Consider the following 20,814-nt stretch of genomic DNA (forward strand, 5'->3'; position numbering starts at 1 on the left):
ATTTCACTTATCATAATACTCTGTAGTTCCATCCATATCATTGCACATGGAGACCCTGTCTATCTTTATGTTGATTCTTGATTACCTCTTTTCTCCCTGGCTTAGTTCCAATTCCATACTTGTAGGAAATAAACTGTGAAAACATTAGGCTTAGATTACTTGATTCAGCTTAGCTCTAAAGAAGATTGCTTAACAGTAGAATGCAAAATTGGGAAACATTTCTTTTAGATATATTAAAAGATATTATCATTTCTGTTGGTGATATTTTAGTTTTAGCATATTACTTTCCATACATTCCGAGAACATTATTACTAAAATGGGAGAGGAAACATATACCCAATCTAAACACCTACACCTCTTTCCTTATATGACTAATCAGTTTATAATTCCATTCTGCTTGTCACAAAGCCAAAATTTCTTTCAAGTGTTTTTCATTTACTTTATTTCATAATATTCCATAACATATTTGTTTTCATATAAAAACATTAATAAAAAGTGCAGTGCTTAGCCTATGTTACTCCACTACAGGATATACATATCCTGTTTTAAGAAGGCTATTATTAAAGGATCTTACTATATCCTTTTAGTCTCATTCATCTGTTTATGCAAAACTAAGTGCCTTTTATGTATTATGTCCAGATCTCTTTGTTAAACAGTGAACAAAATAGGCAAAAGTGTGTACTTTCATTGAAATTATATTGTAATTGGAGGAGACAAATTAATGCCTACATTATGTCATAGGTCAGATAGTAGTAAATGCTCGTGAGGACAATAAATCCCGGAGATTACGTCTAAGAGTGTGTGTGTGTGTGTGTGTGTGCATATGCCCGTTCCTCAGGGGTGGCTGTGCTTCTGAATAGTTGTCAGGAGAGGTCGTACAGGGAAGGTAACTTTTGAAGACCTGAAGGGAGGAAGGGAGTAGTGAGGCTATGTTTAGATAATTAGTGCACCAAATTCTTACATTTCATTTTCAGTAATGTCTCACTTTAGTGCTTTTTAACTAGTTGGTCTACTATTATCACTCATCTTGCACTAACTTTGAATATCTGGAGGTGATTCTAAATTTAGTGGTTTGATAAGTTGACAAACATTCCTCAGATCTGTTTGACTGTGGTTAAAGAAAGTTCCATTTTCAGTGTCTTTAATCTTGCCAAGTAGTCTGACATTCTAAATTCACTCTTGTTCTTACCAAAGTGTCTGGATGATATGAAGTAGGATCTTTGTAGACTGAGAGATGTAGAAATTGCATAGATAAGGAAGTTAATAATACCTTTTGATTGATTAAATGAGCCTTATATGGGAAAGTTTTGATAAAAGGAACTACTTTGTTAATTTTTTCATCTCTTTTTTTTCTCTTTTTTTTTAAAAGATTTTATTTATTTATTTGAGAGAGAGAGAATGAGAGAGAGCACATGAGAGGGGGGAGGGTCAGAGGGAGAAGCAGACTCCCTGCCGAGCAGGGAGCCCGATGCGGGACTCGATCCCGGGACTCCAGGATCATGACCTGAGCCGAAGGCAGTCACTTAACCAACTGAGCCACCCAGGCGCCCCAATTTTTTCATCTCTTGAATCATAACATTATCAATAAAAAACTCTTTTATGTGTACTTAACTATTTTAGGATTGTACTTAACTATTTTAGGATTTATTGCATTTGCAACTGATGCAGGGTTAAAATTTACCCTTGCTTAAGCAAAGGATTTCTCCACAGATAGTGCAAATCCATAGCACAAGGATTTGTTTGCAGGAAAACTGTCAAGGTATTTAGGAAAAATATCTTCTAAGCCCTTTAGAAACCCATTTACATGTAAGTGAAATGCTGATTATGTATCAGGTTTACTACTCAATAAAGCTAAAACCCCAAGGACTTCTACTTGGTCAATACTTTTTTTTTTAAGATATATTTTATTTATTTATTTATTTATTTATTTATTTATTTATTTATTTATTTATTTATTTATTATTTATTTTTATTTGACAGAGAGAGAGACAGCGAGAGAGGGAACACAAGCAGGGGGAGTGTGAGAGGGAGAAGCAGCCTTCCCGCTGAGCAGGGAGCCCGATGCGGGGCTCGATCCCAGGACCCTGGGAACTTAACCTGAACTGAAGGCAGATACTTAACGACTGAACCACCCAGGCGCCCCGGTCAATATTTATTACCTTGGTTTGAGGGGATGTGACTAAAGATATACAAAATTTAATTTCATTGTAATCTAATAATTTAGGTGGTAAGTTAGCCTGATGTTCATTGTAATTTTTGGTAGTATTGCTATTATAGCAGATACAGGTCACTCACAGGCAGGATTTCTAGGGATTCTCAGAATAGTCTGTATATACTCTTCACTATTCTGATGTAGTTTAAGTTATTACATCAATCAGCTGAAGACAGTGCTTACCCCTGCCAAAGACCTGTGGCAACTAGTACAAAAACTTCATTTGTTCTAAAAGTTGCTGACCTTGAATCACAATGGTCTGGCTTCCTACACTGCACAGCATTGGAGCTAAATGCGAATCTTAAGTTATAGAGAATTTTCTGTATTTCAAAAATTGTGGTCAGGGAGCATGTGGAACAAACAAAAACAGCAATACATAACTTCATTCCTTAGTTGTATAATTTTTTTTCAATTTTTAATTTTTTTCAATTTTTTTATTGTTATGTTAATCCCCATACATTACATCATTAATTTTAGATGTAGTGTTCCATGATTCATTGTTTATGTATAACACCCAGTGCTCCATGCAGAACATGCCCTCTTTAATATCCATCACCAGGCTAACCCATCCTCCCCCCACCCCCAGAACCCTCAGTTTGTTTTTCAGAGTCCATCATCTCTCATGGTTCGTCTCCCCCTCCTATTTCCCCCGCTTCATTCTTCCCCTCCCGCTACCTTCTTCTTTTTTTTTTTTCTTAACATATATTGCATTATTTGTTTCAGAGGTACAGATCTGAGATTCAACAGTCTTGCACAATTCACAGCGCTTACCAGAGCACATACCCTCCCCAGTGTCTATCACCCAGTCACCCCATCCCTCCCACCCCACCCCCCACTCCAGCAACCCTCAGTTTGTTTCCTGAGATTAAGAATTTTCATTCTGAAAATAGACTCACAGTGCTTGATTATCTTGTTTGTTATCTGGAGAGGCCTTGTTAACATATTGTGCACAAGCCCCCTGTTTCAGTATTTCTAGGAATGTCCGGTGGCTCACACACCTACCTGCTGGCAGCAGCCCCTCCAGCTCTTGTATTAGACTTGGAGCCTCTGCCAGAAACAAGCCCAAGGGACTGGGTGGCATGAAGACTTCAGGCCCTTTAAATAAAACCAAGGAATGAGAAGTTCAGCTAGAGAGAATGGATTTATTTCCCCCTCTCCTAGCAGTCAGGGACAACACAGATTGCATATATCTAAAACAGACTTTTCATGGCGTTAGGTTTCTGTGGTATTTAGAGATAGGAGAAGGCAATGGAAGGAGTGCCCAGTGTGCTATTTTGTTAGGCTATTAGCTTCTCGAGGTTAGGGATAATGCTTTTCTTCACCTGACAGTTCAAATGCTCTGAAAGGTGCAGTTGTTCAGTGTGACTGAACAAAGTATAAAATATAAAAATACGTGGTGTACAGTTTTTATATTTTAATGTCTTTAAAATTGGGTGGGGGGCTTACAATTTAGCCTTTTTTTTTTTTAAAACAATTTAGCATCTTAGAATATATGAACGGTGCTATATAAAAAATCACCTTAAAATTTTGGTACATGGCTGCGGAAACGATATTCGTAAGTTTTGAAGCAACAAGACAAAAATACCAGGTCAAAGGAGCTGAAAACCACATACGTATTTAAGTTTTTGAACTGAATGGTGACCTAATCATGGACTGGCTGTGTGCTGCCTAATAAAAACCTGGCATTAAATCATGTGTGTCATTTGTATGAGAAGTCCCTTTTATTTGCAGCAATAAAATAATTAGAGACAATGTGCCTTCCAGAGTGTGGGAAGCTGTACAGCCAGACTTAGTTGCACAAGCTGACACAGTTGGAATTCCTCAGTTCTGGTTGCTAAATAAGTCTTAGCTGTTCAGAATCACAGCAGGCAGTTTCTGATGGTACAGATCTTGGCGTGTATACATGTTGGTAACTCAAACAGCATGGCATTTATGTGAATGAGTTTTCTTTTGAAATAAAGGATTTGAGGTTCATCTTTATGCTTTCTGATGAATGTAATCAATCACGCCAAAAGAGAACAATACTTTAAATATGATGTGTATGTTCCTCAAAGCCACATAGGCATTTTTATAAATGACTATTCCATGTAAATGCACAGTACACCAGCAGTTAAAATAGTTACATAATGGAGATATATGGTATGGGAGTGAAGGATTTTTTTTTTTTTAAGTGAGAAAAATAAAAAAAGGAAAATTGTAAATGATCCTGTTTTGAAAAAAATTGTTTTACTGAGTTAAGCCTCATATGGTAGAATTGTAAGTGTAAGAGGAATATTTATTTAAGGTGGTGTAGAAAGAAGTTTGATGTGGACACAGCAGATTAAGATTCCAGCCCTAGTTCTATTGCTCGGATAAGTCACTTAACCTTAGGCCTTAGTTTCGTCATCTGTGAAATGGTGGTAATTACTTAGTCTGTTTCCCCAGTAGGGTTCTAGTGAGATAAAGGGGTGTAGTTATGATTTGAAAAATCTCATCGTATGTATTGAAGGTGGTGAATGGCTGTAGTAAATAAATTTATTAAGAGCAGAATACTTGGAATTTAGAACAAAACAGTAATAAAACAGTGTATCCCATCAAAATTGTCTCTTGTGATACCTTAAAGATGGAGTAAGTGGGGGATTGGCTATAAAGGTGTACGATGGAATCTACAATGTTAAAGTGTAGCTTTCTTGAAATAGTCTGAAAAAAATAGCTTTAGTGTTTCAAAATGGTGTAGGACAGCAGAAAAATGGTCTGTAAACATGTAGGATAACAAGTCTATTGAAAGCAACTTACAAAAACTTTGTGTGCATGGAGAATAATGATCTTTGTGCCTTTAATTCTGGGGTAGCCCAAAGTCCACCCTGTTTTACAGAGTTGTTCTTTTCTGTTTCTTTTTGGAACACCAGGCATGATGCCAGCACACTTCCACATCTTGTATAAGATAGAGGCTTATGTATTTGCCTTTCAATTACTATTCATAATCAAATATTTCTAATCTTTAAGAGGATGTTAGTCATGTAGCTATATGAAAAAATTCTTTTCCCATGACCATATTATTCATGTATAGCCATGTTATTACATGATATTGTACACTTTTGTTTGGCCAAAGAACATCAATAAAAATACAGTAGTGAAAAACCCAAATATGTTGTCACAAACATAGCCAGCCATTTAAGCTATGCACACATTCTTAACTTGGTCATTCGATTTCAGTTGTGCTTAGAAAATTTTTGGAGGTTCATATATATTAGCTTATTTCTTTGCTTGGTTAAACAGATTTCATTATTCAGTCCAGGAATGTTTTTCTTAAGGAATGCTGGAATGTGCAGAAATCTATTAACCATTGAGACAGTACTTTGAAGTTTTAATAATCTGTCACTGAGGGAATATGAGTGTTTTTATAACTTTTATTAATGTATATGGTGCTAAGCGCTGATGGAAAACATGCACTTAAGTAAATGGTAAATTTACCTTTTGGGATAGAAACAGTTTGACTATAATGATGTTTGTTACCACTTTAGTATTTCCTCGGTCGGCAGGTACTTTAGCTACATTAAATTTGCTGCCAACATATAATAGTGAGTTGTCTTAAATCCTGAGAGGTGAGCTTAATGTAGATTTATAGTAATCAAAAGCCAACTATAACATATTATTCTAGTCATTGGTTTCCTCTGGAAAAATTATCACAATTATAACTACTATTATCAAGCTCATACTGTGTGCTGTGCTGAGCCCTTCACATGCATGATTTCATTTGGTTATTATAACAATGAAGTGGGTATATTATTATCCTGTTTAACAGATAGGTAAATTGAAACTTGAAGAGTTTAAGTAACCACTCCACAAAGCAAAACTGAGAGTTTTAACTAGTAGGCTTCCTGACATCAGAATCCTTGCTCTTAATTTTTTAATGGGACTTCTTTGTATTAGACGATGATATAGGAACTAAAAATCCGCACTTTCTCTCTAATGATTTAAGTTTGTGGAACTCTTATTTTTTTTTGACTGAATGTTCTCCTCATCAAGCTTGATTAGACTACCAGAATCATTATTTTTAGAGTCGGATTTCTTCTAAGGCAATGGTGAGATTTTAGGTTAGCACCTAAAAACATCTGGGCTGCTTTTGTCAGCTTCCACTGCTTTGCTTTTTGCCCAGCTTTCCAAAATATCTTAAATGAAAGAAACTTCTAGCTATTCTCTGTGGCTCCTCAGATTTCATGTACTTGATTTGATGTCCAGATCATTAGGTGTGTTGTTTTGCTGGGGCTCTGGTTTTTCTCCATTCCTCTTAGCACCTTTTATAGCTAGAGGCAAGTCTGTGAGTAAATCATTTCTTATCTGGAATTGATTTTTGCCAGTCCTGGAAAAGCCTTAGTTTACCTTTCCTAAATACTCTGAATTCCTGCATTCTGTTGGTTTATTGTCAACTTCCTTTGCTGGATGCAGTAAAGACTGGAGAGGTTCTCTGCCCTCCACAGGCTTACTGTTTGGTGTGGGTTATGGGGCTTAGACACAAATATGTATAATAATAGAATGCAAAATTGTAGGGTATGTCAATAGACATCCAAAACGGAGGTATATTATAGTAATGTAGTACTTCTCAAAATTTTCTATTAGAGGAGGGGAAAGTATACCCTCAGTTTGAGGACATGGCCCAAACTGGCTGCTTTGATGGAAGTAACAAGGTATAAGTTAAGTCCTTTGATTCTTGCTTTACTCACAATATGTGCTTTTTAAAAAATGTGAAACAGGATAAAACTACTTAACATCCATTTTCCCAGTTTTATAATGAACGTTACAGCACCAGGAAGCTTTGTGACTCCTAACGTACTGCTGTGTGTGATAAGGTATGTTAATATTTGGTATATGTAAGCCAGCAGGTGTGTTGCTCTGGTTGGATTATTTAGGGGTGGCTTTTAGATTAATCTAGAGAGGCAGGTTTTAAAGGTGCTTCAGAAGGACTGGAAGAAGCTATGTGCTGCATTCTCAAGTATAGCCAACTGCTCTTTGGAGGTCTGAGGAAGCTTCACAGTGGAGCTGTGAGTACTTCTTTATTTGAAGACATCTGAAGGTCCTGACAGAAAGCAAAGGGATGTTTCTCCAGCATAGGGAATAACTTCATCCATGTTGAGGGAGTTCAAGTTTAGAGTGGTTTGTTTGGCAGGCATATTGAGGATGCAAAGAAGTTTGAGAAAAAAGATAGCCTGAAAAACCTAGAAGAAAGATGATATGCTTGAATTGCGTCGTAGGTAACAATTTAGTGTGGTGCTTTAAGAAGGAAATTTTACCTAGTCCAATCATGATTTAACCACAGATGTGTTTGGTATATGATACCAAGAAGGGGCTGATTGAAAAAGCAAGTTTTAAGAGTTAGTAATAGGCTGCTATGTGACGTGTAAGGTAAAGTAACACCAGATACTCTTCCCAGTCATTATCTTGGATAGATACATACTTCAGGTAGTCAAAAGAAAAGTGGGCTGGAGGTGAGGGTAGAGCAATAAAACATTTCACATTGCTGAGTCTGCTGATAAGACTGTAAATTGTAGATGCCTGGCAAGTAGTATGGAATGAGTGATTGGACTAGGGAGAGGTCATGGGTGGGAAAGCAGACCAGGAAGCCCACAAAAACATGCCAGCCCATCATGTGTTGCTTGGAAGCTTAGGAAAGCAACAAGGTTCTCCATGTTGGGTAATTCCATGTTTTTTAACTTAAATAATAATAAAAAAAAGGCAAGAGGGATATTTTATTCAATTTTGCTTGGAAGTCCAGCATTCAGACTTAAAATCACCATGGAGGAGTTGCCTGCATGTAAATACACAGCACTTTTTAAAAGAAAACAAGTATTGAGGTAAAACAACGTGACTAAAGACAAGCCCTCCTGAAGGAAAGAGCGTGAGGAAGAGAAAACTTGAAGGCAGAAAAGGAGTGCCTACTGAGGAAGGGAGAGAATCCTAAGAAACTGCAGTGTGCCATTGTTTCCTTACCCTTCCTTTTTCAAGCTTTATTCCCCAGGGTAGAAAGATGGGTGGTTTATTTCATCCTTTGAACTTTTCTATTTTTAACTTCACTTCGAGCAGCAGTGAAGTCTTTGTGGGTTTTCGTTTTTAATTTTTATGGAATTTGTAGCTTTATTGAAACTGTGGATAAAATCTGTCCAACTGTTGGTTCCTGTTTGTTTTTAGGTTGGAATCTTCTGGAACTACTTGCCAGACACATATCATTTATGGGATTACAAACTGTTTGGTCTTAGAGGCCAGCACTATTTATTTTCACTGAAGCTGTCCTGAAGATAGTAATTTAATTTGCAGACTAAATACGTTGTGCTTACAATGAAAATATTTCATATTCTGCATTTGCCATCTTAATAACATTTGTTGAGAACCAGTATTTCAAGTTTGTTCTGTTCTGTACCAGACACTATGCTAAGCCAGTTTCACGTAATATTCATGACAGTCTTGCAAGGGTTTACTATCTTTCTTTTGTACATGTGGAACCTGAGATTCAGAGAGGCTAAGTGCTTGCTCTAAGACATATTGCAGTAGATGGAGGTCCCTGGATTGGCGACCATGTCTTTTAGACTCTTGTGCACACTTAATTCACGATGTGAAAGAATGATTGATTCTAATGAAAGACTTCTTCCCAGATCTGAGTACGTTCATCACATAAGACTTCAGTTTATCACTGAAAACAGATGCTTTGACTTACACTGCCTGCCACAAGGGTGCATGTATCCAAAACAGGATGCAGAAGTAATACCCTGAATACACATCTGTTATAGAAATGAATGAGGCCATCTAAAGCTAGGCCAACTTTACAGTGCCAAAACAGTGTTGTTCCATCCTCAAACACGGCAAGTTAATTTAGTGGCCTGGAGTAGTCTGTTCTTTTTGTGTTTCCAGAGGGATGAAGAACAGCATCAGTACCCCATTGCCCCTTGGTGATTTTTGTCTCCAGTGATCTCCTGTGAACATGGCTGTTGCTACGTGGCAGCATTTCTCAAGGCTCACAAGGAAAGATCTTTGATCCCATTACTGCAAGTCACTCAACTTCACTTTAGCTCAACATAACACATATTGAGCAATTACTGTTACTAAGCTTTGTCCTGGGCCTTCTTTATGAAGACTTTTCTTTAATTGTTGATATTAGACAACCAGTATTTTCTACCCACTTATATAAACTGGAAAATAACAAAGTGGGCATTTAAAAACTTTTTCAAATAAGAGCCATAGAAATGATTTTTATTGACAAGGTCTCATTGTGTTTTTATAATACTCTCCCACACCTAGTGTTTTTTTCCTCTGACTTTTCTCCATCTAGCAGTCTGACATTTGTAGTGCTCTGAGAAACACTAGAAACATAACTGCAGGTGTTAAAAATCCAGGCTTATTTGATAATTCTTTGAACACATTCTCCTGTGTAATGTTCAGTATGATTTTAAGTAAATTAAGGCTTCCAGTTATACTCATGTGTGTTCCCAGTACCATAAGCTTTTCAGTAATTGATCTATAGTGGATTCTTTTCTTTTCTTTTAAGGGGGAGGGGAGGCGGGAGGTGCAGAGGGAGAGGGAAAAGGAGAGAGAATCTTGCATGCTTCACGCCCAGTGTGGAGCCCGATGCGGTACTCAATCCCCCAACCCTGAAGTCATGACCTGAGCCAAAATCAAGAGTCTGACGCTTAAGGAACTGAGCCACCCAGGCGCCCCTACGGTGGATTCTTATATTAACACATTGGTGTACACTTCTGTCTTTCTGGTCCCTCTGGTCTCTTTTGTGTCTGCTTTCTATTGGGCACTAAGGGCAAAATGAGATGAAGAATATATACCTACCTTCAAGAAGCTTAACACCTAGACTGTTACTCACTTATCTTGTAGCATTAGAAAGTATAAGAATGATGTGAATTTCCTTTGTCCTCTAGCATGGTGTTTAATAATGACCATCTAATGTATGTTCGCTGCTAGCTTATTCCATGCTAATAAGCATAACCAGCTCTAATATATAGTTCAATACATGGAGTCTTACTATCTTGGAATTTATATAGCAGGTGACGGATTAGTGAGATGTTGTTAAAGGGCACACCTTCCCTGATTTTAATGCTTGTTAGTCACTGGGAATTAGCTTTGGGATGCAGCAGAAAGAGCCTCAAACTTGGGGAGCAGAAGACCTGTCCAGATTGGTGTCCAGCTCTTAAACTTTGGGCAAATTAAATTACTACTTAAATTTTCAGAGCATCAGCTCTCATAGCTTTGTGTGAGAATTAGGAAAAAATATGTAAGAACTTTGAAATAGTAAAACATCAACACTATTGCTATCATTATTGTGAATGTATATCAAAACTTCTTGTAAATAGTAAAACATTTTATTATTTATTACTGTTTTGGAAAATGGACAACCCATGTTTTACCAGTGGTTGAAAAAGCCACATTATGGGATTGCAAGAGTGGGAAGAATGGAAGATGAAAGGCATCTGGAAAGTTTCAGTATTGACTTACCTAAAAGAAATTTATGCTTTCAAAAGTTGAGCTCTTGTGTATAAGAAATGGTGCTGGATACTTGGATAGTATTCACAGATGGTAAAACTTCCTACCTTTATTACATTACTGAAAATAGGGTGGATAGACTAGGTTTATGGATAACAGGGTAAAAGGTAAAATAGAGAAAGCACAGCAAGTGTGTCACAACATATAGTGGAAAGTGGGAAAGAAGAGATAATGCCAACTCGGAAGGGATCAGGAAGGGCTTTTGGGGGGAAATGGGGGCTTGAGAGATATATTGAAAGAGACTATGGACAGAATGGCTAAAATTAACAAGTCAGGAAACGACAGATGTTGGCGGGGATGCGGAGAAAGGGGAACCCTCCTACACTGTTGGTGGGAATGCAAGCTGGGGCAGCCACTCTGGAAAACTGTATGGAGGTTCCTCAAAAAGTTGAAAATAGAGCTACCATATGATCCAGCAATTGCACTACTGGGTATTTACCCCAAAGATACAAAAGTAGGGATCCGAAGGGGTACGTGCACAATGTTTATAGCAGCAATGTCCACAATAGCTAAACTATGGAAAGAGCCAAGATGTCCATCGACAGATGAAGGGATAAGGAAGAGGTGGTATATATATACAATGGAATATTATGCAGCCATCAAAAGGAATGAGATCTTGCCATTTGCAATGACGTGGATGGAACTGGAGGGTATTATGTTGAGCGAAATAAGTCAAACAGAGAGACATGTATCATATGATCTCACTGATATGAGGAATTCTTAATTGCAGGAAACAAACTGAGGGTTGCTGGAGTGGGGGGTGGGGTGGGAGGGATGGGGTGACTGGGTGATAGACACTGGGGAGGTTATGTGCTATGGTGAGCGCTGTGAATTGTGTGAGACTGTTGAATCACAGATCTATACCTCTGAAACAAATAATGCAATATATGTTAAAAAAAAAAAAGAAGAAGAAGAAGAAGGTAGCGGGAGGGGAAGAATAAAGTGGGGGAAATCGGAGGGGTAGACGAACAATGAGAGACGATGGACTCTGAAAAACAAACTGAGGGTTCTAGAGGGGAGGGGGGTGGGAGGATGGGTTAGCCTGGTGGTGGGTATTGAGGAGGGCACATTCTGCATAGAGCACTGGGTGTTATGCACAAACAATGAATCATGGAACACTTCATCTAAAACTAATGATGTATTGTATGGGGATTAACATAAGAATAAAAAAAATAAAAAATAAAAAAAAAAAGAAAGAGACTATGGAGAAGAGTATATCTCTAGAAGGTGGAATAACAATATAAACATAGGTACAAGACACTGGATGTTTGTTTCTGGTAATAACTAGTACCCCAGCGTGGTGTGAATCTTGATGGGTGAGGCTGGATATGTAGGTAGAAGATGCCTTTGGAGGATTCTGTATGTTTTGTTAACTTGGCCATGCTTGGTGTGTTGTCCCTTCTTTTAAGTCTCCGTTTTCATTGATTATTCTGAGAAGCCTTCCCCCCATACACTCAAGCAGAAGGGATTGTGCCTTCTTATTTGCTATCTTTATGTGCAGAGCAGGGTTGGCAGTGTGGTTGAGTGGGGATTCTGGAGCCAAGCTCTCTGGGTTGAAAATCTGGCTCTGTTATTTACTAGCTTGTACGCACTTGGGGAAGCCACTTAACCTGCCTGTGCCTTGGTTTCTTCGTCTGTAAAATGAGAGTGATGATATATGCTTTGTGTGACTGTTGTGAGAATTAATGGTTTAATTTACATTAAGTGCTTGGAAAAGTATCAGACACATAGTAAGTACTACCTGTAGTGATGGTGTTATTAACCTCTGTAAGAGACTTTATCAGTTGACCTATGATGGGATTTATTTACATGCCTGATGCTCCTATGGACTGTGCCCTTTTGGAGGAAAGGATTTAACTTGTTTTTACCGTTGTTTTCCAATTGCTTTTTACTATCTGCCTTCTGCATGGTAGTGTAAAGATAATTCTACAACACATACGTCTGGGATATATTGTTCCTGTGAGTCTTTTTTTTTTTTTTTTTAAGATTTTATTTATTTATTTGAGAGAGAGAGAATGAGAGAGAGCACATGAGAGGGGGGAGGGCCAGAGGGAGAAGCAGACTCCCTGCCGAGCAGGGAGCCCGATGCGGGACTCGATCCCGGGACTCCAGGATCATGACCTGAGCCGAAGGCAGTCGCTTAACCACCTGAGCCACCCAGGCGCCCTGTTCCTGTGAGTCTTAAATCTAATCTCAGAGAACTGCCTTGTACCGGTGGACTCTGACATAAATATAGCTCACTTCCGAGCTAACATTGTAAAAATAATCCCATTAACACTTCTAAAGTAAAAGGTAGCTCTTAATGTATAAGAAGAGTTATAATTATTTACTAAGTGTGTTTTATTTCTCTAATGAAATGAAGTTTTAGTGTTTCATTAGCGTCATCTAATCATGGGCGCTACAGGTTAACTCTGATATAGAAACATTGCTGACTATTAAAGCCCAGTGTAATTTCTTTCAACTTAATGTGAATATACGTGAAGACGTCCTTGCTTAACTTGTAGGTTAGGCAAGTGGAAAAGACGTGGTACTGGCAGTATTTGTGGCATCTTTATGTGTACAACCTTGCCTGCTGGTAAATGTTATTCCTCTACCTTCACCTTAGAATGTGGCCAGGTGGCTCTGACTGGGATCTTTTTCTTGTTTGTTCTCAAGTTCTAGTAGTTGGGTAGAAATAGGGAGAAAGAGACACCCTTGCCTAAACTAGAACTCTCTGCTTGTCATAGTTTATATGCTTCATCTTCCTTTTTGTACTTAAGAGAAAATGCAGATTCTTATCATTACACATTTTGACACTTTAAAATTCAACAGTAGAGTTTTTAAAATCAGGTTTTATAGTCAGATGTGAATCAATTTTATTTAAAAGGTTTTAGAACAAGTACTTCTATATTGTGCATCTGGCCACTATTAAGAAACTTTAGACCATTAGGGAATAGTGTTTTTCATGTAGTTTCAAGTCAGTTAAAGGTGTTGTGCTTTCTAGTTCAGAGGAAGATAGAGCCAAGAGAGTGAGCTGGATTCCTCATTTTGAAGATTGATCAATATTCTTGGCAGAAAATATCATAAGTTCCTTACCTTGATAATATTTCTGACCTGATTATTACTTTGGTTTTTAGAAAATGAGAACAAATAAAAGGAAAGTCAAGAACCCAGACAGTTGAAGTTGAAAATAAGTCATATTTCGAACTTCTCATTATTTTTGGAATTATCATCTGAATTACTTGAGAACCAAGTTTTTAAAATGTAATTCTGCCTTGTTATGCTTCTGAAAGGACTATGGAGAGAGCGTGCATTCTTCATTCCAGGGTTGAAATAGACACCTATCTCTTACACAGAAATACTGAATAATCAGGTTGTCTTTGTCATGGCTTGATTGCAGTGCACCAAGAGAGAATTGAAACTACTATCAACAGCAGATGGTTCTCTTGGGCATTTTCCAAGGTTATCTAAGGTCTAACAGCTGCCACCTTCGTTCCTGAATTATTTTTTTTTTTTCTTTTCTAAGATGTTTAACATGGAAATAGCCAACACCTTTTGAGTGCTTAATTGTGTGCCAGAGACTGTTCTAAGTTCTTCATCTATATTTAACTCACTTTCTCTTCACAGCAATCCTGAGAGACAGGTTCTGTTCCACTCAACAAATGAGGATGCTGAGATACAGAGAAGTTAAGGAACTTGCCCACAGTTATGTCACTGATTGGTAGAGGCAGGAAGTTAGCCCTGCTTCTCTGCCACTAGAACTCACATTCTCAATCACTTGGCTGTATTGACAAGAATAGCTTATAAAATGGGCTTTAGGTTCTTGTTTGGGAACAGGAATTCTTATAGTGCATCCACTGTGATGTCTGCATAACGACAAAGCAGCTTACCTTTCTTAGTCAAGGAGCAAGGCCATGGGAAGCAAAGAGCATTTTAGGAAGAAATGTTCGATTGGGGGATACTGTGTTAGAGTTCCCTAGGACAAAGCTTCCAGATAGCTCATTGTGTTTGTTTGAGGGGAAACTCTCAGGAACTAGTGATGAGGAGGGGAGAGAAGGAAGAATGTCTCTTATAAAATTCTTAAGCATCCTGATTCATCCATATACACTATTCCCCCATCTCAACTCTGCTGTAGGAATTGCATCTGTGATTTCAAATCCATTTTACCATAAGCGTTTATATTGTACATAGAAAAATAAAGGGACATTAAATGGAATGTGATTCCCGTCTCAGGGAGAGTACCCACATACAGCTTGACTTAAAATTATCCCAGGAGTCTCTTTCTTTGTCTTCTCATAACATTTTATGTAGGTGTTAATGATTTCTCTACCCATAGCCAGATTTCTCTACCTGTGCACTGTGCACTGTCAGATACATGCATACTTTTGCATAGTGTCCTTCTGTCTGGAAGGCCAGTCAACTTTCCCACCTTTATAAGTTGGACTTGAATGATAATAACTGATGCCATTTATTGAGTTGCCTAGTATGTACCAGGCACATACTTCGTTTAGTCTTTAGAACAACCTCTTGAGATCAGTATTAATTCTCTGTTGTATAGATAAGAAAAATCGTTTTTGGGGAGGATGAATGGTTGTCCAAGGCTCAAAGGTAATTGGTGAAGTCTAGCTCTAATGAAACCTTTGTTTTCTCATTGACTAATAATTCATTAAGAAGGCTTTCTTTATCTTTCTTTCTGAAAGCCCAATGGAGAGCCATTCTTAAGGTGATAGAACTTTCTAACACTCTTAAGTTGAAAGTAATTCTCAAGAAGAATATGCAGCTGGCCCAAAGTTTTAGCCCTCTTGTGGGAAGAGGTGTAATCTATGAGTAGCATCATCTTTCCAGAGAATTTTTTTTTTAATTTCTCTTGTGTGTATATTTTGATTTTTTTTTAAAAAACCCTCTCTGAAGCTTAAGGCCTGTCAGCTTCAGAATAGTCTTTGTTCAGGGTGTTGTTGAGTTTTTTGGATCACAATGGCACAAAAGAGTGTTTGAAGACCTATTCATTCATGAGTACTTAACTTTGATAGGTGCTTGGGGTTTCATGAATGGTGGGTTACTACAGTACGTCCTGGGGTCATGTTTAGGCATGGGGCCAAACTGTTCTCTTAAAGAAAAAAACTATTCTGACACCAGTTAGAATGTTAAGGAGGACTTTATTCAAAACTGCTAGGGGTGCCTTGGTGGCTCAGTTGATTAAAAGCAACTGCCTTCGGCTCAGGTCATGATCCCAGGGTCCTGGGATTGAGCCCCACATCAGGCTCCTAGCTCAGCGGGGAGCCTGCTTCTCCCTCTCCTTCTACCTGCTACTCTGCCTTCTTGTGCTCTGTCTCTCTGTCAAATAAATAAAAAAACTAAAAAAAAGACTGCTAAAAGTGTCAAGATTATCTATCACAATAGGGGAGAGAGATCATACTCAACCCTGAATGCAACAAGAACAAGTGGGGATTTATAGCCAAGGAGCTATATGGGTTAGGGGGATGTTTGATTGGAATGGAAAATTACTGGTAGGAGACATCAAAGGAAGGAGGATTCTTGTTGAAGGTAGGCCAAGGACAAAGGTAGGGGATGAAGATTTTGATCCCGTATCCAAAGTGGGGAATTCTCTATCAACTGACTTGGCAAGATTCTTGATAAAACTGGACTATGTAGGGCCAGTGAGGACTGGGAGCCAAGGTAGAAGCCTAGTCAAGGTAAGGGCTCAGAGGAGTCTGACTAAACATTGTTAAGGAGAGAGTCTTCTCTTGGGTTCTATTGCTTGAATTAAATGTAAGAGTTCAGGTATTGGACTTGAACTCATGGGAGATACCACTAAATGAAGTTATAGAGTGAATTCCAGAAAAATATGTTTTGCTACTGGCACAAACTTATGTGGAAAGTTTGGTATGGATGATCAGAGTAGTTCCAAGAGGTGGGATCTTTAAAGCCTCTGTTGCTGCACTATCAGATTGATTTATAATTTTACTTAAAAAACGTAAACAGAGTTTTTTTAAGTGCCAGGCTTGGTTCTAAACCCTTTGCAAATATTAATTTACTCAGTCCTTAAAACAACTGTGTGAAGTGGTTATGCGATTGTTATTCGCTCTTTACAGATGAGGAAAAAAAGGCCCAGAGGAGTTAAATAATTTGCCCAAGGTCACGTAGCAAGTACCTGGGGGGACTTGGATTTCCACCCAGGCAGCCTAGCTCCACATTGCATTCTTAATCACTCTGTTAGGCTGCATCCCAGGGATTTACTTCTCATTATTCTGGGCTTTTCTTTATTTTCTCCAGGAATAAAGAATTCTTCTGGATTTAGTCACACTCTGGACTTTGTTCAGACTGAAGCCAGGATTGAAGAATATATTTAGCTTGAGGTCCCCTATAAATCATGAGGTTATTCGTAAACAGCCTTTTAGGTGGCCTTAGGAGATCAAAACACATTCCTTACCTGCTCTGTAGTCTGTACATTGGGGATCCTTTCTAATCAAAGATTGGCTGCTTTCCCCTCCCTTTCTCCTCACTCCATCAGCAACCTTAGTGACTTTTCTTTCTTTCTTTCCTTCTTTCTTTCTTTCTTCTTTCTTCCTTCCTTCTTTCCTTCCTTCCTTCCTTCCTTCCTTCCTTCCTTCCTTCCTTCCTTCCTTCCTTCCTTCCTTCCATCCTTTCTTTCTTCTTTCCTTCCTTCCTTTTTCTTTCTTTCTTTCTTTCTTTCTTTCTTTCTTTCTTTCTTTCTTTCTTTCTTTCTTTCTTTTCTTCTTTCTTTCTTCTTTCTTCCTTCTTCCTTCCTTCCATCCTTTCTTCCTTCCTTCCTTCCTTCCTTCCTTTTTCTTTCTTTCTTTCTTTCTTTCTTTCTTTCTTTCTTTCTTTCTTTCTTTCTTTCTTTCTTTCCTTCCTAACTTCCTTCCTTCCTTCCTTCCTTCCTTCCTTCCTTCCTTCCTTCCTTCCTTCTTTCCTTCTAAATGCTCCATTTGTGGGGAGTGAATGGTAGTTTTTTGATAAAGGCTTTGGGAATTGGCTTCCAGATAATACACAGCTGGCACCAAAACTTTCTTAAACGGTAAATCCCCTGTGAGCAGAGCAGATCCATTTCCTAAAATATTTCTTCTAGTAGTCTCTTTAAAATCTGCTTAAATTTGTCAAGCTGGTATTTTAAAAGCTTCTGGTAAATAAAGTATTAAAATTGAAGTTATAGAGTAATGCACGTGGAAAATCTCATATTCCATGGTACCTTCAATTTACGATTTTTTTTTTAACTTTTTAATTATAGATCTGTCTATGGCAGTACAGAAATTTTCCCAGTCACTGCAAGATTTCCAGTTTGAATGTATTGGTGATGCTGAAACAGATGATGAAATTAGTATTGGTGAGTATTACTGTTCTTTAATATTCTACATAATTTTAAAAGTCCTACTTCAGATACTGATTTCACTGAAATCAAACAGATTCACATACCCAAATAATGAACATGTAAAATATTCTGATTTTGATAAAAGTATAAGGGTGATTTTTGGTTATTGTAGAGGAGCTATATTATAAATTGTCTAAAAATTGAACTCTGTTTTTTTTATAAGGAAATTACTTATTAATCATTCTATAATTTAGCTCATCCCTTTAAGAAGAGTTGGATAACAATGTTTGTCTCTGCCTCAAAGTGAATCATTCATTCACATACATATTGGGCATCTACTATTAAATATACAAGGTACTGGTTTTCAGAATTATTTTACTTTTAAAAAATTTAATACTGATTTCTCTTTTAACATGAGTATTTGTTTATAAAGGAAAAATTCAGTCATGATGTATTAAACCAGTGTTATTATAGGATATAAAATATTATTGAGGATCAGGAGACTTGAGCTCTGATCCAACTTTGCTTTAGTAATTCAGCAGTCTGACCCTGGGGGGCATGCCCCTTCCTGATTCAGATGGTTTTATTTCATAAAGCAAAGAGGTTGGGTTATGTGATCCCTGAAGTTTTATCTGTATCTGAATTTGTACTGTTTGAAGATCAGATTCATGTAGCATTCCTTTCCCCCACATTTTAACAGTTACTCCTTAACAGTTTGTAGACAGTGGGCCCATTTGTAGGCTGAATTAGAGACATGTCACATCATCAGAAGACTGTATAGACTATGTACATTTTGGAGGATAATACAAAAGGTACTCATCTTCCAGGTATAAAAATAGCATATTACAAGTGTTTAGAACAGTGACTCTAGAGGTTTAATGTGTATACACACATTACATAACAGCTGGAGATCTTATAAAATGCAGATTCTGATACAGAAGGTCTCAGGTGGAGTGTGCGATTCTGCATTTCTAACAGAATTTTGAAGGTCATGTTGACACTGCTGATCCATGGACCACACTTGGAGTAGTAAGGATTTATAATCCCTGATATGCCCCTCCACAATCACATTTCTCTTCTTCCTTTATCATTTCTTTTATAGTTTTGTCAGTTATATATGTATTCCTAAACAGTATATTTTTAATTTTGAAAACCTAAGTAGCAAGCCCAAACCTAGCTGTGAAAGGAAAGGGCAGTGTTATCCCCACCAAAGAAAGGCTCCAGGAAAAGATAAGCTGACTGAGTTTGATTCATTGTGTAGCTTTAGCTTGCTTACGTTCACAAAAGTTCCTTCTGGATAAATCACTGTCAGAATTCAGAGTTCAAGGTGGCAGTCTTTCCGCGGTGCTGTGCCAGGTGTCACTTTATTTGGTTGCTCCTTTAGGAGTGTTAGTTACTCAGAGGAATGTAGAGGTAGCTGGTCTCTTGAAATCATAAATGACTCCTCCTCCCTCAGTGCTCTAATGAAAAGTACTGAGCCATGTAGAAAGAAGGATGAGGACTGCCTCATGGTCCTCCTCAGCATGACTTCTCTTTCTCTTTACAGGATGTATGAGAAAGGGCACCTTCAGTGATGATACACCACTGGCACTTGAAACTATAGTTGTCATTTTTGTGTGCCACTTCTTGACATTTGTGTCATAAATGTCTAGCCCCCAGCAAAGGCCTTGTAACACACACCTGGCCAAAAAGCCTACATAATATTACTAAAATACTAACATATTAGCATTGTTGTTTAGAAAAAAACTAAAACCCACATACTTACATAAGAGCATTTATTTTCACTTATTCACTTAGTAATGTAATTGTAATTCCAAGAAGGCAGAGGCCAGAACTGTCCTTTTTTTTTTTTTTTTTTTTTTTTTTTTACAGAGAGTGTACAGGAGTCCGGGTGGGGGAGGGCAGAGGAACAAGAGAATTTTAAGCAGGTTCCACACCCCAGCATGGAGCCCAACTTGGGGCTCGATCTCATGACCCTGTGAACATGACTTGGGCCAAAATTAAGAGTCGATCACTTAACCAAGCTACCCAGGCACCTCTGTCTTTTCTTTTTTAAAAATTTTATTATGTTATGTTAGTCACCATACAATACATCATTAGTTTTTGATGTGGTGATCCACGATCCATTGTTTGCGTATAACACCCAGTGCTCCGTGCTCCTTAATACCCATCACAGGGCTAACCCATCCCCCCACCCCCCTCCCCTCTAAAACCCTATTTGTTTCTCAGAGTCCATAGTCTCTCATGGTTCATCTCTCCCTCCGATTCCCCCTCTTCATTTTTCCCATCCTTCTCCTAATGTCTTCCATGCTATTCCTTATGTTCCACAAATAAGTGAAACCATATGGTAATTGACTTTCTCTGCTTGACTTATTTCACTTAGCATAATCTCCTCCAGTCCCATCCATGTTGATGTAAAAGTTGGGTATTCATCCTTTCTGATGGCTGAGTAAGATTCCATTGTATATATGGACCACATCTTCTTTATCCATTCATCTGTTGAAGGGCATCTCGGCTCTTTCCACAGTTTGGCTATTGCAGACAACCCCTGTCTTTTCTTTTTTAAAACCACTTTAGCTTTAGCACCTGACCTAGAGCCTGATTCATGGTACACCCTCAGTTAAATTGTTGAATAAATGATATAACTCTCCTTATAAATTTTAATTTTTTCACTTATCTGTATATTTTTCTAATAGAATTATATATATATAATTTGTATATATATGTGTATGTATACTTAATAAAAATATATACATATAATTTGTTTTCTTTT

At 37.8% G+C, this 20,814-nt stretch overlaps 1 protein-coding gene across 6 annotated transcripts in view; it reads left to right on the forward strand.

Annotated features, from left to right (window-relative positions):
• Positions 1-20,814, forward strand: part of ARHGAP42 (Rho GTPase activating protein 42) — a 319,552-nt gene that overhangs the window by 55,925 nt on the left and 242,813 nt on the right. For all 6 annotated transcript variants that reach the window (XM_064577200.1, XM_064577196.1, XM_064577197.1 and 3 more), the window contains exon 2: positions 17,961-18,056. In XM_064577200.1, coding sequence (XP_064433270.1) covers positions 17,961-18,056 — 96 coding nt within the window. The remainder of the gene's footprint in view (positions 1-17,960; positions 18,057-20,814) is intronic.

The sequence above is a fragment of the Mirounga angustirostris genome, unplaced genomic scaffold, assembly GCF_029215605.1.
Source record: "Mirounga angustirostris isolate CCGP_5_RB_7025 unplaced genomic scaffold, mMirAng1.0.hap1 SCAF_13, whole genome shotgun sequence".
Lineage (NCBI taxonomy): Eukaryota > Metazoa > Chordata > Mammalia > Carnivora > Phocidae > Mirounga > Mirounga angustirostris.